This window comes from Haemaphysalis longicornis, unplaced genomic scaffold (assembly GCF_048455015.1).
Source record: "Haemaphysalis longicornis isolate Haplotype H1 unplaced genomic scaffold, Haemaphysalis longicornis Haplotype H1 scaffold_1, whole genome shotgun sequence".
NCBI lineage: Eukaryota > Metazoa > Arthropoda > Arachnida > Ixodida > Ixodidae > Haemaphysalis > Haemaphysalis longicornis.
The window spans coordinates 190,959,963-190,974,871 of record NW_027526203.1 but is presented as its reverse complement, the minus strand read 5'-3'; the positions used below and the strand labels follow the sequence as shown (position 1 = coordinate 190,974,871).

The 14,909-nt window shown below is 47.2% G+C and overlaps 1 protein-coding gene across 1 annotated transcript in view; it reads left to right on the top strand.

The window, feature by feature from the left end:
- Positions 1 to 14,909, top strand: part of LOC144140310 (bone morphogenetic protein 1-like) — an 892,396-nt gene that overhangs the window by 766,040 nt on the left and 111,447 nt on the right. Inside the window, exon 11 of the mRNA XM_077672292.1 lies at positions 10,546 to 10,668. Within this exon, the coding sequence (XP_077528418.1) occupies positions 10,546 to 10,668 (123 nt within the window). The remainder of the gene's footprint in view (positions 1 to 10,545; positions 10,669 to 14,909) is intronic.

Below are 14,909 nucleotides of genomic sequence, written 5' to 3'. Positions count from 1 at the left end.
GAAACATAAATAGGTAATACCTAAAAGCACACAAGAGAGTTCCATAACCTGTTAGGATTCCACCAACCAATAGCCCCCCCTGACTGAACAAACAACGACCTCCCTCGTCAGAACTAACAGCCAGGAACACAACCTTGGGACAACCATGACCTATTGGATGCCCAGCCGCTTGTAGCTACTCTCCACAACTAAAGATACCCGCGCGAAACGTGCCGCCTGTTAGTTCCATCAATGCCTAACCGGCACCATGGCAGTCTATGGTTACGCAGAAAACATTGCGTAAAACAAATTCTGTTATGGCGTCCCACATCACTGGGCAATGTCTAGCGGATACGCTGAAATATTTGAAAGCAGGCATGGCGATGAAAACGTCCACGCGCTATATCGGTGCTCCGAAGAAATCACATAATTCGAATCTATTTAGTCTGCCACTTACCCCTCCCGTTATTCACTGAGCCCTCGATTCAATTCTGTATAATCATTTACCGTGTCACACAAGTGTGTACACTGCAGCGGAACCATATAGAATAAAAGATCATTTTTTGCATCGATATCTATACGGCCATCGGAGCGTAAAGCTGAGGCTTACCGCAATTTTATTATGCCCATAGCAAAAAAAAAAAAAAAAAAAAAGAGAAGAGGAGAAGTACTGGTACTGGGAGATGCCCAACGGGATTCCTTATGCGCGTTTCGAGTGACGTATTGCCTCGAAGTGAACGATGATAGCCCAATCTGCGCTTTTCTTTGAAATCAAGCACAATCTGCGCATTTCTTTCGAAAGCACATCTGGAAATGGAAATTAAAGACGCCATAACCCCGGACCTCGGTTTTGTTTTAGCGCGGTCATGAGCTCCTTAATTTTTAAACTGGGAAACAGCGCTTTAAACGAGGACAGCGAAGAAGAAGACACAGACACTAGCGCTGTAGATGAGTGATACACAAAGACGGATCTCGAAGACCGCACAATGGAAAAGAGCCCGATGTACAAGAAATAAATCTAACTAAAGTTTGGGTTTGGGCTAGTTCTTCGCTGTTCTCGTTTAAAGCGCTGTTTCCCAGTTTAAATATGAACCAACTAGCCCAAACACAAACTTTAGTTAGCTCCTTAATAAGTTAAAAACTTTGGTGCAGTCGTATGTTCAGTTACTTTACTTTGCTAAAAACGACTGAAGTTTATTCAGTCAGGTTGTTTTCGACCTAGTACTTACTAGTGCTTCAAAGCAGTTCCAGCCGGTATAAATAAACTCAAAGCATCGGTAACAGCGTCAAATACTTCAATGACATTTTTCTGCTCAATGAAAGGGAAACGGGAAAAAAACATTTGCCATTTCTCACGACAACGGCAATCATTGCGTTTTTAGAAGGGGCCTTCGGGAGCAATTGTAGTGATGAAAAAATGAAAATTCATCAAGGCGGGGAATCATGCAGCTGAGGCCACTATACGTACGCGATGTGCACGTGTCATTCGAGCAAAATGGAACCCCCAAAATTCTCGCCAGTAAAATGATAAAAATCATGAAAGCGCATCTGGTGAACCCACTGAACCGCATAATGAGGCAACAAATACTTCTACCGGGAAGTCGCTTATTGTTTGTGACACAGATTGTTTTGTTTTATTGCTTTCACGCATTTTAAGGCGACCAATGAGTTCCGCGGAATTAGGGCGTTATGAGCAGCGGAATCTCGCAATTACAACGTACGTGTGGAAAAACACAGGTTATTTTATTCGGGGCTATGTAGCAATTAGCTCTTCACGCTCAAACGACGATGTCAATTCGGTTCTCTAAACGCACCGTGATGTTTTGCGGCTCCATGCCACTGACGCCCTTTCATTGGCGCTTTGCTCTGTAAGTGGATGCATGCGGCAGAAAAAATAAAAGACTCTTGGCGCCGCAATAATCTAATCCGTGAGCTGTTTCCAAAATAACGCAGACAAAGTTAACGCTGCCATCCTTGAACGGGCCGTCCGAATAGAATAAATTATCCCGCCTTACTGCTGTGTGTATATTCCGAATGTGCCAAGTTTCGTATAGCCAAACGAGCTGGTGGGCACCTAGCTAGCTAAAAAAAATGAAGCTCACACTAACGCGTAAAACGTGAAGGGAGCGAAGCTGTACGGAACCTTCATGACCATCACGACGGTTTAAGCCCACGACTGCAGCCGATTTGCTTCTTCTTCTCTGCCGCAACGACCTTTACTCCATCATTGCTGCGATAAATGTGAGCTTCCTTGATTTTTTTGGAAGTGATAATCATAAGACATCACCTTGGAGGGGCGTACGCTATGGCGTGTCTTTCTCGTTCCGAGCAAGTGTGGCCACGATTACGGCGAATGCTGGAGTTTTTTCTTTTTTTTGCCAATATTGGCCAATCCTCCCTAAGTGGGTATGCTTGGCTTTAGAAACGTTCGCCTGGGATGCTGGACCGTCGCCGCGAGGTACCCACACACGAGCGCTTAGCATTTCCTTTCTTTTTTTTTTTTTAACTGCCGGGCGGTCGCCGCAATCTTGGCCAATCTCCCTAAGTGGATATGCTTGGCTTGACAAACGTTCGCCGGGGACGCTCGGCAGTCGTCGCGACGTGCGCGCTCACGGGTATTTTCAACTGCGGGCACGCAAAATTACGATTTGCTAAACGACTTCGCTCTTAAGGAGCCATGAACACAAAACACAAGTTTGGTTCATTCAAAATACGGCCTCGTTAGAATCATACTGACACCAGTTTTAACGTAAACTTCGCTCAAATAAGCTGCATAATTAGGAAAAAAGAGAATGGCCATGCGACTCACTCGCTCATTTCCCGCAACATAACCTATGACGTCGTACCAGCCTGCTCTGCGATTGGCGGAGGCCGGCAAACGCAAATTAGGTTGAGCTTTTACGCTTGCAGAACGAGTTATTCTTGCTTACATTTAGGGCCCATTCTTTTTAAAGGAATAAGAATGGTGGGACAAACAGTGAAAGTTACGAAAGCACAGTAAACATAGAAGTACTGACGCGTACTGCTGTTGGTACTGCGAGCACCATGCTTAGTTTAGCTGCACACCACTGCGGGGCTTTGGGGTTGTCTCAGACTACACTGGCCGATTGACGCATGCAACGGTGTCTTACGACACCATATTTGTCGAGCGAGCACTATGTCTCACAAAACGATTATTTTCTCCCAGAACAAACACAAGCCAGGTTTAAATACGGCTTGCCACGGTATGGTGGCCCCATCTAGGTTCAGTAACGTAAACAAACGCGCGAGCACCGCCGTAGGGTACCTCGATGCCAGCACCGCCGTACAGGGTGGAGACACCCTTTGAATGGTCCCGTGCTGCCGCAATTGGGTCAACGTGCTCAACACGTTGTTCTTTTCGTTTCATACGAGACTCAGCAGCGCGAAACAGATACGATGATTCAAACTTCGACAGTAAACCACGCTGCGGCGATTCTTTTAGCACGGTTTTGATACAATGAATTGCTTGGGCGGCGAGCGAGTGGCCCAAAATGGCGGCGCCGGCGTATACATGTCCCCACCCTGTACGCGGACGCGTGAATCAAGGCACCCTAGCCTGCAGAACGGTCCGTTCCTGTGATGTCATTGCAGAGCACGAAAACACACGATTTAGTGGGAAAACCAAATTTTAACTTAAATTGACTAATTTCTCAGTGAATAGAACATCGTTTGTATCCGGGCAAGCACTGGGGGCCCTATAAAACACGAAATCTTTCGAATAAAACAAACTTGTATTTTGTTTTCATGGCTCCTTTAAAAAGCGCTGTAGCGAATCGAACGGATGACGTGTCGTTTAGAAATAGGCGAAAATGAAATTGATGTATCCTCTATTTTAAATAGCAATTTTCAGTCGCCAAACTACCATGCTACGTCTCACGCATGTCCCTTTTTTAAATATTTAATGCATTATGCTGCACTCGCTGCCAGCACACAGTACTCTTGCACATACACTGACGACGACCACCTAAATCCATCTCGTACGTTTTCCTCTCCCACGAATTCTACCGAAACTATTTGCAAATAGAGAAACTTGTCAATGGTGCTTCCGCAGATAACCTGCTTTGCGAGCTAAATAGTCACAAACCTGCCTCCTATTTATTTAGCATGGCTTAGGAAGTTCACGCGAACACCAGGATAAAGGCTACGCTCGTAGGTAGTTGACATCTTTGTTGATCGCATACAAACGCCACGAAACTAAAGGTCCCTCGAAGATAAGCGTCAAAGCGTTACAGTCTGCTCCTTCAATAAACGACTGATCGCCTCGCAGTAACTAGACCTAGTAGTAACTCGACTTCCTGCTTAATTCGGCCGCACTCTGACGTATCCGCAAGCCTCCATACATTACTGTGAAAAAAAAAGCTCGTTATTTCGACAGCGGACGCGGTTAGTGCGACCCAGAGACGACGGATACAGCGTGTTCACGCGACGGTCGCGGCACTAAGAACCGTCGCACTAAAAACCATTGTCTTAACAACCGAAGGGATTATGCAGACTGCGCCGTCACTTGGCTTCGTAAAGCCATTCGGTTTTAGTTTCGGTTAAGGCACTCTCCGCCTGCTTGTGCAGATTTTCGTTTCGGTGGCGCGCCCCTATAGGCGTTTCGAATAGCTGTGCTTATCGCAACATTCTGAGTGAGGCGCGCTTCAAAACAAAAAATTCAACAAACATAATGGACAATTCATATAGCGAGAAAACGCATTTCAGGCCATTGGTGTTTGCCCGCATTCGTTAACTCGACCGTATGAAAAAGTGGTCCATTTGGGTTATTCTGCGTATTTCCAGATGCCGCGAGGGTCGAAATGACGGTAGATGATTACGGTGAAGTTTTTCACGTCCTCATTTCTTTATTATTTTTGGGGGTAACACAACTAAAAAAATGATTACCCGACTTAATAATTATCGAGAAGTTGATTGATTGATTGATTGTAGGGTTTAACGCGCCGACGTAACGCAGGCGATGAGGCGCGCCGTAGTGGAGGGCTCCGGATTAATTTTGACCACCTGGGGATCTTTAACGTGCGCCGAAATCTCGTACACACGGGCGTTTTTGCTTTTCGCCTCCATCAGAAAAGCGGCCGCCGCGGCCGGGAATCGAACCCGCGACCTTGTGCTCAGCAGCGCAACGCCTTAGCCACTGAGCTACCGCGGCGGGTAATTATCTAGAAGTCGTAAAAGGAAATGCACTGACTGCAAGGGTGCCGATCGTTGTTCAGCTCAGCGTGCTGCGTCAGTACTTTGGTATCACTCGCCGTGGTGGCTCGTGTGTTTGATTGCGGCGCACGTTGAAGATCCCCCATGGGGTCGAAATTATTCTGGAGCCCTCTGCCTTGGGTACTTTGGCATGAAATGTAAATTTTAACAGCAGAGTTGTTTAGTCTGACACAAATGCGTCCGTCGCACCAAACGAATTTCGAAGCCTAAAAAAACGTGGTTAGCGAGGTTCCGCGAATCTAACAATAACATGTGCAGCCAATTGTAAAGAAAAAAAACGCTCCCCATGGTTGGAGTCCAACCTAGGTCCCTCGCTTTATGAAACCGGTGCTATCCGATTGAGCTGTCAGCGAATTCCAGGCGCACAACATTTCCTTTGGGTTCGTAGCGCGTGTCGTTGGCTTCGGATTTGGCCGTGCGCTCTAGCGCGTGCTAACGCGGTACACTTTGGGAGAGATGTGAAAGCCTGCGGACGAAACGATCCGGACCTGCCAGTCATGGAGAAATTTCGGCTGCAAGTTCGAAAATAAATGTTGCGTATTAACTTGGCGTCTTATACTTAACAACTTGAAAGCAAACTTAGGTCGGCTCAACGGACCATGGAACGAATAATGATAGGAGTAACACTTAGAGTCAGGAAACGAGCTTCCTGGATCAGAGAACAAACTAGAGTAGAAGATATCATAGTTAGGATAAAGAAAAAAAATGGACTTGGGCTGGCTGTGTAATTAGGCGAGATGACAATCGGTAGACTACCAGGGTGGCATAGTGGACACCGAGTGACGGGTCCTGAAAAATAGGAAGGCCCATAGCTCGATGGAAGAAAGAAATAAGGAAATTCGGTGGCAAAGAACGGACCCCAGCGGCGCGGGGCACGAGTGGTTGGAGGTCGATGGAAAAGGCCTTCGTCCTGCAGTGGACCTAGAGGGCTGTTGTTCATAGGATGATTTAACAGCCGGGTCTCTGAGGAAGGGAGATGGGTCACCAGCTCGGCTGTTTCTGCAGCCTTGCACCACTAGTGTAAGCTGCGCCAATGTTTTGTTTAGTGTCATGCACAGTGTGGGGCTATCTCTATCTGCGTGTTTATTCGTTTAACGCCATTTTCGTTTGTCAGTTTATCTATAAAGCCCTATAAAACAAAGCGTTCAGTGGAGGAAATGTATTTTTGCCTTACGCCGAGACAATTTTGTACCGAATTTCGATGCATGTTTAAATACCTTGACGATCAAATAAACGTCATTGTGATTGCAAAAGTAATCGATTTAAAGTGTCGTTTTTCCCCATTCTCATACCGCCAACTTAACTCAAAGTTATAAATACCGAAAGCAACTTGAAATAAGGATGATTGATATAAGAACCTTGCGGCTTTTCTTATTCAAATAACGACCTTTCATTTTCCAAAGGAGCGAGGAGGGGAGGTACCTGCAAACATGTTCTTAGGTAGGAACAGCATAAATCCTATAGCCTCGACGTTGCATAATTACTAATAACCTGCGCAAATGCGCCAGAGTTCAAGTTCAGACATATTTGGGTTCATGTCTATTCGATAACGGTTGCCAACCTTCCCACTCGTGTTTCGCCCCACCGTAGAATGAAAACAGAAACCTTGGCTACGATGAGCAGCAACTTAAGGGACATCATTGAACTTGACCCACTCTGGAGGTTACGATGTCTTCATTGGTAGTCTCTGCAATAACTCGCGTGATCGATGGGCGCCTTGCGCCGGCGACCAAATAAAAGCGCTCGCTTCCCTCATCGAAGCCGCATCAGACGTTCCGTGAACGAACCGGGTGCACGCGTACGTCGATCGGCCATGGTACTCACGCGTGCATGCGACCACTAGCCCAAGGTGCTTTCGTATACAAGTTGGGTGCCAAATCTCTCGATCACATGTACGATACTTGCGAGCATCGGCGTGCGAGCGCTGCTACCCTTTTCCTTTGGTTTTTTAGTAGGCTTATCGAAAGCGAAACGGGTTTCATTTGATGCCATAACGCAACGGTATCTCCTCACCATTTCCTAAAAGTTGGGTTACCGGTGACGTTACACTGGGCTATGGGGGTGCACCGTCTTTCGGGTAAGATGTAGTCGACTCTTTAATATGTTTCAAGCAGCTTCTGCGTGCACTGCGGGGATTTGGAATTAAAAAAAAAACAGGCCTGCGCAGATATGAACCGAACGAGCAACCTCGCGTTCTCAATCTGCTGCTCAGACTGTGAGGCTCATAAAACTCAGTGCAAAAGGGCCATAATCATTTAACTTCGAAGGAAACGGAATTAAACATCTTGTCCACTTTTAAGTAAATCACCTGGTTATTTAAAGGTAAAGCATGACTCTGTTTAGTTTTTCGTAACTGGTCGGTGGTGGTGAAAGCATTTATTGAACTCATTTGTTAACCGAAGAGCAGCCTCGATGAGTGGGGTCCTCAGTCCAGGACTCCAGTGGCGGACGCTATCCGGCGGGCCCGCCAGATTAGCCGTTGCTGGTCTTGCGGGGCAGTGCTGAAGAGAGCAGCCTCCGAAGAGGAGAGGGTGGGGATGCGTATTGGGGTGAGCCGTCTGGTGAACACGGACACTCCTATACAGAGTGGTGGTAGAGGGTGGGAGTGGGGCTCTTGCAAGCCGGGCAGTTGCTAGGATATAACCTGCGGTACAAATTTCGAAAGACCGTTCAGGGCCTGCCCTGAACGGCCTATGTAACACGCTTCTAAGCGTCTTTTTGCGTCACGGTTCAATTATGGCATTTCGAACTTAAGGAGCTAGACCTCTGTGGTAATTCATGCAAATCTGTTTAAAGATAGCAAAAAGAAACCAAAAGAGAAATAGCGATGCAGAATTGAATGGAAATACGCGTCAACAACAACAACAAAAGGTCTACGCGCTTGCACACCATTGCTTAAAACGTACGCTGTGGTGAACGTTGCGGCGAAGTTTTATTGCAGGCAAGTTCATTCCGAATTTTAGTTACTTGTCGATGGGCCGTAAAGGTGCGCAAATTGATAACTTTTTGCCTATGCTTTTTTATGACCGAAAGCGGCTTTCGTAGTCACTACTAAAATTAACGTGTGGAACGGAACACTGGATTTAAAAGTGTTTATAGCCACAAGCCACAAACCTCCCACGCTGCAAACTTTACCGCGGTTACGCTTGGTCTACATGCCCTTACAACTATCCAATCTGCCACGCCCCCAATACAACTTACCGTCCCCTATGGGCATGCCCCGCCCACCTGTATCTCTTTCTTCTTCTCCACCCCGGAGCAGTGGGACTGCGGGATGACCAGCTCTTAGCTCGAAACTCACTAACGCCTAAGCTCCCGGGCTACAGAGCAACAGCGTTCACCTGCGCCTTTCTGAGCTAAAAAGAGGCCACCCACCTTTCCTTTATTTCCTTTCATTTTTTTTTTTACCGTCTCAAATAAATGTTTCTACAACCACAACAACGCTATGTAATGTTGTCAGTACCGAGTCAGCACCACCTGAACGACGACGTAAATTTCTATCTAGCGACATCCAATGAAAGCAACAAAAACTATAGCAGACATCAAGCTTGGCTATCGAGAAGCGTGTCTGCCACGGGGTTGCTTATCCACAACCAGACAGATCCTGTACCGCACGCGGACAGCGAGTCACTTTCGATACGACATGAAGGCCGCCGAAACCGCCTTTTGTTGAAGCGAATGTCAATCGAACCTGCCGCTAATTACGGCAGATAAACTTACAGGCGCGGCTTGCGCTCGAGGCAACGTCAAGGCACGGAAAGCGACGTCAAATCGTCCCCGCCCCATCGCTGGCGTCCGCAAAAATGTGGCCTTGTCTGATCGTGCTATTTGTCTAAGTTCTGCGTCTTTGCGAACCGTGAGCGCCATGGGGGCGTGCCGTGAGGTGCGTCCCGCCGTAGCCAGCTAGTTATTCCAGTACCTTATCGAGTTGAGTCGTCGGACTTTTCTTATTAAAGACGATAGTCTTTCTTCGGCTACTTAAACCCAGAAATTTTGGTTTGTCTGTATGTCTGTCTGTCTGTCTTTCTGTCTGTCTGTGACTCGATTCAGCCACCCGGCCAAAGCAAAACAATGCCAGCGCAATTGTCTTTTATAGTCACAGCTAAATCTACCCGTCTACGTCCGGTGTAATGTTCACACTTGTCAACATTGTTGAAGAAGAAAAAGACATTACGCAAATATGAGACAACAAATCAATACAGAAGTGATATTTGCAGTGGTCCCTTATAAAAAATCAAACAGGCTTGACTTTTCCGAAATTAAATACTTCATCAACTGCAAAAAAATAATTCACACCGCCGTCGCCTGCTGTCGCCCGCGCCACTATAGCTTCTGGCGCCATTTTAAGAAATCAACCGGCAACAGTTACGCAAGGTTCCATTAGATAGGTTCCACGTTCTGCTTGCAACGCACGTGGAGAAGGGAAACGTGGATCTATAAACGTTTAAGTAGGGCGCCTCGATTAACGCGCGTCTTCGCCGTACGGCAGCATTCGCATCGAGACACCCGGGTTGGAGCAGTGGAACGCGGGAAATTTAATATGATTTAAGCAAACCTTTGGCTTCTGTACCTCGGGAGGAGCGCGACGCAAGACGAAGAACATGAGAGGTGAGCGGGAAAGCGAAAGGTGGCATTTACTTCGCAAAAGCCGATAAAGTCTATCGTCTTTTGACAGCATTTGCAACGAAAGGAGCAGATACGCGGCCAATTTTTTTCATTGGGCGCCCATTTAGCAACAAATGAAACACGCAGCCCTGTTCTAAGATTCGGGAATTTCTCGCGAATTCGCAGTATTGTTTCATGTAAGCCATCGTCCACGTATGCGCGTAGAGCTCCCACGTAAACCCTTGACCCATCGTCTAAAACTAAAGACGGAAATTAACGCTTACAAAGTGTAGAACTGCGCTATGATTGAATGTATACATATTGCGAGGATGAATTGGAAACGGCTGGTGCCACCCGCCGCGGTGGCTCAGTGGCTAAGGCATAGCGCTTCTGAGCACGAGGTCGCGGGTTCGATTCCCGGCCGCGGCGGCCGCTTTTCTGATGGAGGCGAAAAGCAAAAACGCCTGTGTGTACGAGATTTCGGCGCGCGTTAAAGATCCCCAGGTGGTCAAAATTAATCCGGAGCCCTCCACTACGGCGCTCCTCATCGCCTGCGTTGCGTCGGCGCGTTAAACCCTACAATCAAATCAAATCAGTAACGGCTTGTGCCTCACTGTGGGCGGAGTTATAGTTCTTTCCGCGAGCGTCTCTGTTTTCGATAGCTAAGCTATCGTGCCTGATTTTTCACGCCCGACTCCCTTCTGCTCCCCACACCTGTTTTCCTCGCAGAGTTTGACGAGTGCCAAAACACGCAGCATGGTTGCGACCACGCATGCGTCAACACCCTGGGTGGCTACCGCTGCGAGTGCAACATCGGCTACGAGCTACACTCGGACGGCAAGAAGTGCGAAGGTATACGACAGCTCACCGACGCGCCCTCCCGGAAATTTCTCAATTTTCTCGGTTTTTTTACTAGATTTTTTCGCCAGTGTTCTAGCATGCCATGTTTTCATTTACCAGCAATAATCGGCAATACTCTTAAGTGAGTTCTCATGGCTGATGCCTATATCTCTTTTTTGTAGTATCATTGTCTGCATACAACAGTATCATTTGTTTCGTGTATACATGAAAAGGGCTTTTGTCCCAAACTAGCAGAGGTGGGGCGCATGGAGATGGGGCACCCAATTGTGTGTTCTTACAGACTGCTTCTCTTACAGCGAAGCTGTTAGCCTCTCGCTGGTCGAAAAACTTTGTGTCGCAAACAAAATCCCAGGCAGGATCCAGCAGTTCTCGGCCAAGGCGCTGAGCGCATGCGTCAGGCTAGGCAGGACCTAGCATTGGCCACCAGAGGAGCCCAGCGCAATCTTTCTTCGCAATCAGGCATACAGCATGGATTTCAGCATTCACTAAAAAAAAACACAAAACAAGCATCGAAATCGCAAGATATATGAAAAGGCATCTGTGAACAATGAGACCCTCCTATGAGTTCCTAGCAAAGGTTAGGTTTGCTGCTGCTCGTGAAAAGGGGCGTTGATGTCATTCGAGGGCGAGTGCATGCATCAGGCTCTGCCACAGAGAAGCCGAGTGCAAGTGAAAAGCCCGCCGAGACATGACGAGGAACATTTTACGCCCTCCCACATCAGCATCTGTAGTGGTTTACAAAAGCTTCGCTGCACATCCACTTTCGCAGGGTGGGATGGCAGACATTTTTTTATGCATTGCCGCCTCGGTAGTATATTTTCCACTATTTTTGCTGCTTAGATTAACCACACTGATGTCTTTCCAGAACGCTTCTATTGCACTGGAAGGGCTGACTGGCCAAAGCCCGTCGTTGGACGCAGCGGCTTTTAAATATCGCATCCAAACGTTAAACAAATTCCCAATTATGTCTGAGTTTACTTCAGGCTTCCATTCAAAAAATGCCTCTCTGCAGGAGCCCAATATGCAGGCTTATTAAATCTGGAACTATTTTGAAGTGACAAATACTTTCAATGTCGCGTTCAAAGAAAGTCGTTTTGGAGGATATCGTCATCGCTGTGGGCAAAAGAATCTCTAAATCCGTTTTTTTTTCGATTTTAGTCAATTTCGGGATTCCAGCAACGCATAGTGCTCGTGAATATTTCTCAATTAAAACAAATTTCTGTGTGCAAGTCACGTACAAAAGTCAAATTATTTACCTTAGCTTTTTTCACGGACGGAAACCCAGGGAGAGCAAACGGTATTTCTACGTTTTGGACGCGCCCTTGTCTAACTGTGCACAAGCATAAAGAAACCTTTTAGGGGCGAAGAACCTAAGGCCGAGGCTTGTCCGTCGTCCGGCGTCCGTGCTCACGGCAGAGCACCGTGTAAATCGAAACATCTGTGAACAAAAGGTTAACAAAAGGTTAACAAGAACAAAATAAAAAGTTCACAAAAGGTTGGAGAGAGAGAGAGAGAGAGAGAGAGAGAGACGCACAACACCGTGTAAATCGAAGCATCTGTGAACAAAGGGTTCACAAATGGTTAGAGAGAGATAGTGCTCCTTGAGAGCCGTGCTGCGCATGCGCGAGGAGCATTGGATCGCCTTGGATTGGATTGGATTAAATTGAATTGTATTGGATTTGAAATTGCTTTAGCAGCAGTGAGCACTCTCACGGGTGATTTACGGTAAGAACGACCCCAGTGCTTCACCCACTCGTCATGATTCCCTTCGCGGAGATGCGTGAATTTTTTTAACAATATCGGATGCTAAAGTCTGCTGCGACAGGAAGGCAGTGTTCATCAAGCGTTATTTATACAACGACAAGTTTTGCCTCTCGGCAGAGGGCACAGGTCTCGCCGGGGATAAGGGAAATGGGGAATCAGTGATGAACTTGTTGGTGCTATTTTTCTTCCCCACAAGACTCATTGCTTGTTCTTAACTTCATTGTTCCCTTCGAAAACCATCGAATATTGCTGGGGTACGTGTCAGTCCTGCAAGCCCGAATGCTTTCGCGATCCGTTGAGAATTTGGTGTGAACTTGACATAAAGAGCTTTCGCCCTTCGTCAGCAATGGATTTTATTTGTACAGTTTGTTCCCAGTCGCAACCTGTGCACTGCACTGATCATATTTTATTCCTGTAACAACTTTATAAGTACGTCTCCTACCTTTTCTTATCGCTGCTTGTCTAGCAGAGTGTGAAATACGGTAACCTCAAGGCCAAACGCCTGAAAACTCTGTTTATGACCTACCTGGAAAGAAAAAGCTCTAAAAGGCGACTAGCTGTAAGTGCGCTTAGAGTAGGAAATTATCTGCATGCCAACCCCAGATGTTATCCGCCATCGTTTATATCCGCCTCTTTGGGAGTATCGTAAACCTTACCTTGGCGAGACTGACCGTTTTTCTCTTGAATTAATTCACGCCTATTAACATATATTTGTTGTTACCCTCTTGTCATTACACAGCATCCATCTTACCTTGGGAACGTAAAGCTTTCCATAAGGGGGGAGGTAAAGAAAAAACACTTTTGGATGCTTTCCCGGGGCATCTCTCAAGGATGAAACGGTTCAGCACTCCGTGCAACGGGTGAATGGAATGTATCCATATACGGCCCCGCAGCCTTCAACGTGTGAGGCAAAGCGTGTTTATGCCATTGCGGTGCGGTGTATTTTGTTTTTTTCTTTCTTTTTCGTGTGTCTGTTTATTTGCGTTCTCTTTCATTGGCTTCCGGCTACAAAACATTCTTTTTTTTTTTAATTTTACCTTTTTGCTCCTTTCATGTGTGGATCGCGCACCACCAATCAGAAATGTAGGGCCGGAATTTGGGAGTTTAAAAGGTTCGAATACATGGCCGCTTGGTGGGCCTGGGCTTCTTCGATTGACGCGTCATCCTTCAACGGGGCTTTTATCGCGGAACCCAGCGGTCCAAGCGTATCACGGCGAATTCGCTGCGCACTTAGTGTACTGCGGCTGCGGCGCTTCTGTGTGCGGCGTTTTTACCCCTTCCTTGTAAGGCGTAGGAAGAAAAAGTTGACACACCCAGTCCTTCTTGCCTCGATGTTTACTCCTCGAGGACCGAACGCTTAATGCCGTTGCTCAGGCGTCTCCGTAAAAATTCTGAGCCGTGGTGTTTCAATCCCTCCTACGGCTGTGGGGCTTCGGTCGACCATGTTGTAAAAATGTTCGTTTCGAGTTTGCTTCGCAGATTGAAGATCGGCAGGGGGCCTCAATTAATAACTATTCTCTACCGCTAGGATGGTTAGGAAACAAAAAAGAACAAATGCAGGATTTAGCTCGCTCAAGCAACACAACTTCGTTGCTAATGGGGCATCAAACGTCGTGTATGTCCAGGGCAGTTTTTGCATTTAGTCTGCATCAAAATACAGCACCCGTAATCGGGAATAGAATCCGCGACCTCGACTACCCCTCTCTCCTGCCAGAGCACAGCTATGCTACATGCAGGAACATATGCCGGCGCTGTTTCTTCTCCACCGGGGTGTTCGTTTCGAAGTACTTCGCTCAGTATCTCAACTCAAAGTTTTCTAGGTCAAAAAAGTTGCTTTGTCGTCTGTATAACACCATTGGCCTCAACTGAATATCGGCTCAGATGCACGGATGTCGCAAAGGGGCTATCATCAGCGCATCTTTTTAGGAGGTCAGTCCCTCCCGCCCCTGGAGCTCCCGCATCGCAGTCTGCTGGGGCGCACTAACTGGCTGCAGTCACGCGACATCCTTTCACCGTGTGGCACGGTGTTTGCCTCGGCTTCGTCTAACCCGTGTTTAGCTTGTCGCCGCACTCTCCTGTTTGGCGTCGAGACGATACGTGTGGTGCGGCGTCTGTGCAAGTCCCGAAATTACTCGTTCGTCAACCGAAAAAGACGGCACCAAAACAAGACGGACCATTCTCCAGCCATTCTCCGTGAACTTCACTGGCGTTGTAAAGCGTGTTCTAGCCCTCGGCTCCAACTTTGATTCATGAAAGGATCAGGAAACCTTGACATTGCTTTCTTGACAGAATAAAGCGTTAAAAAATGCTTGCTTGTGGGAGGGCGCACTTTTTAACCTCAGCCCGCATATTTCTTTGAAGGTATCGGCTTCGCGCAAATGACATGCACTTCCTCCGGAAGTGTTGCAGACACGCAACGTGCGGGGCAGGGTCAGCACTGCATGGAATGAGCCACTGCATGCTGTATG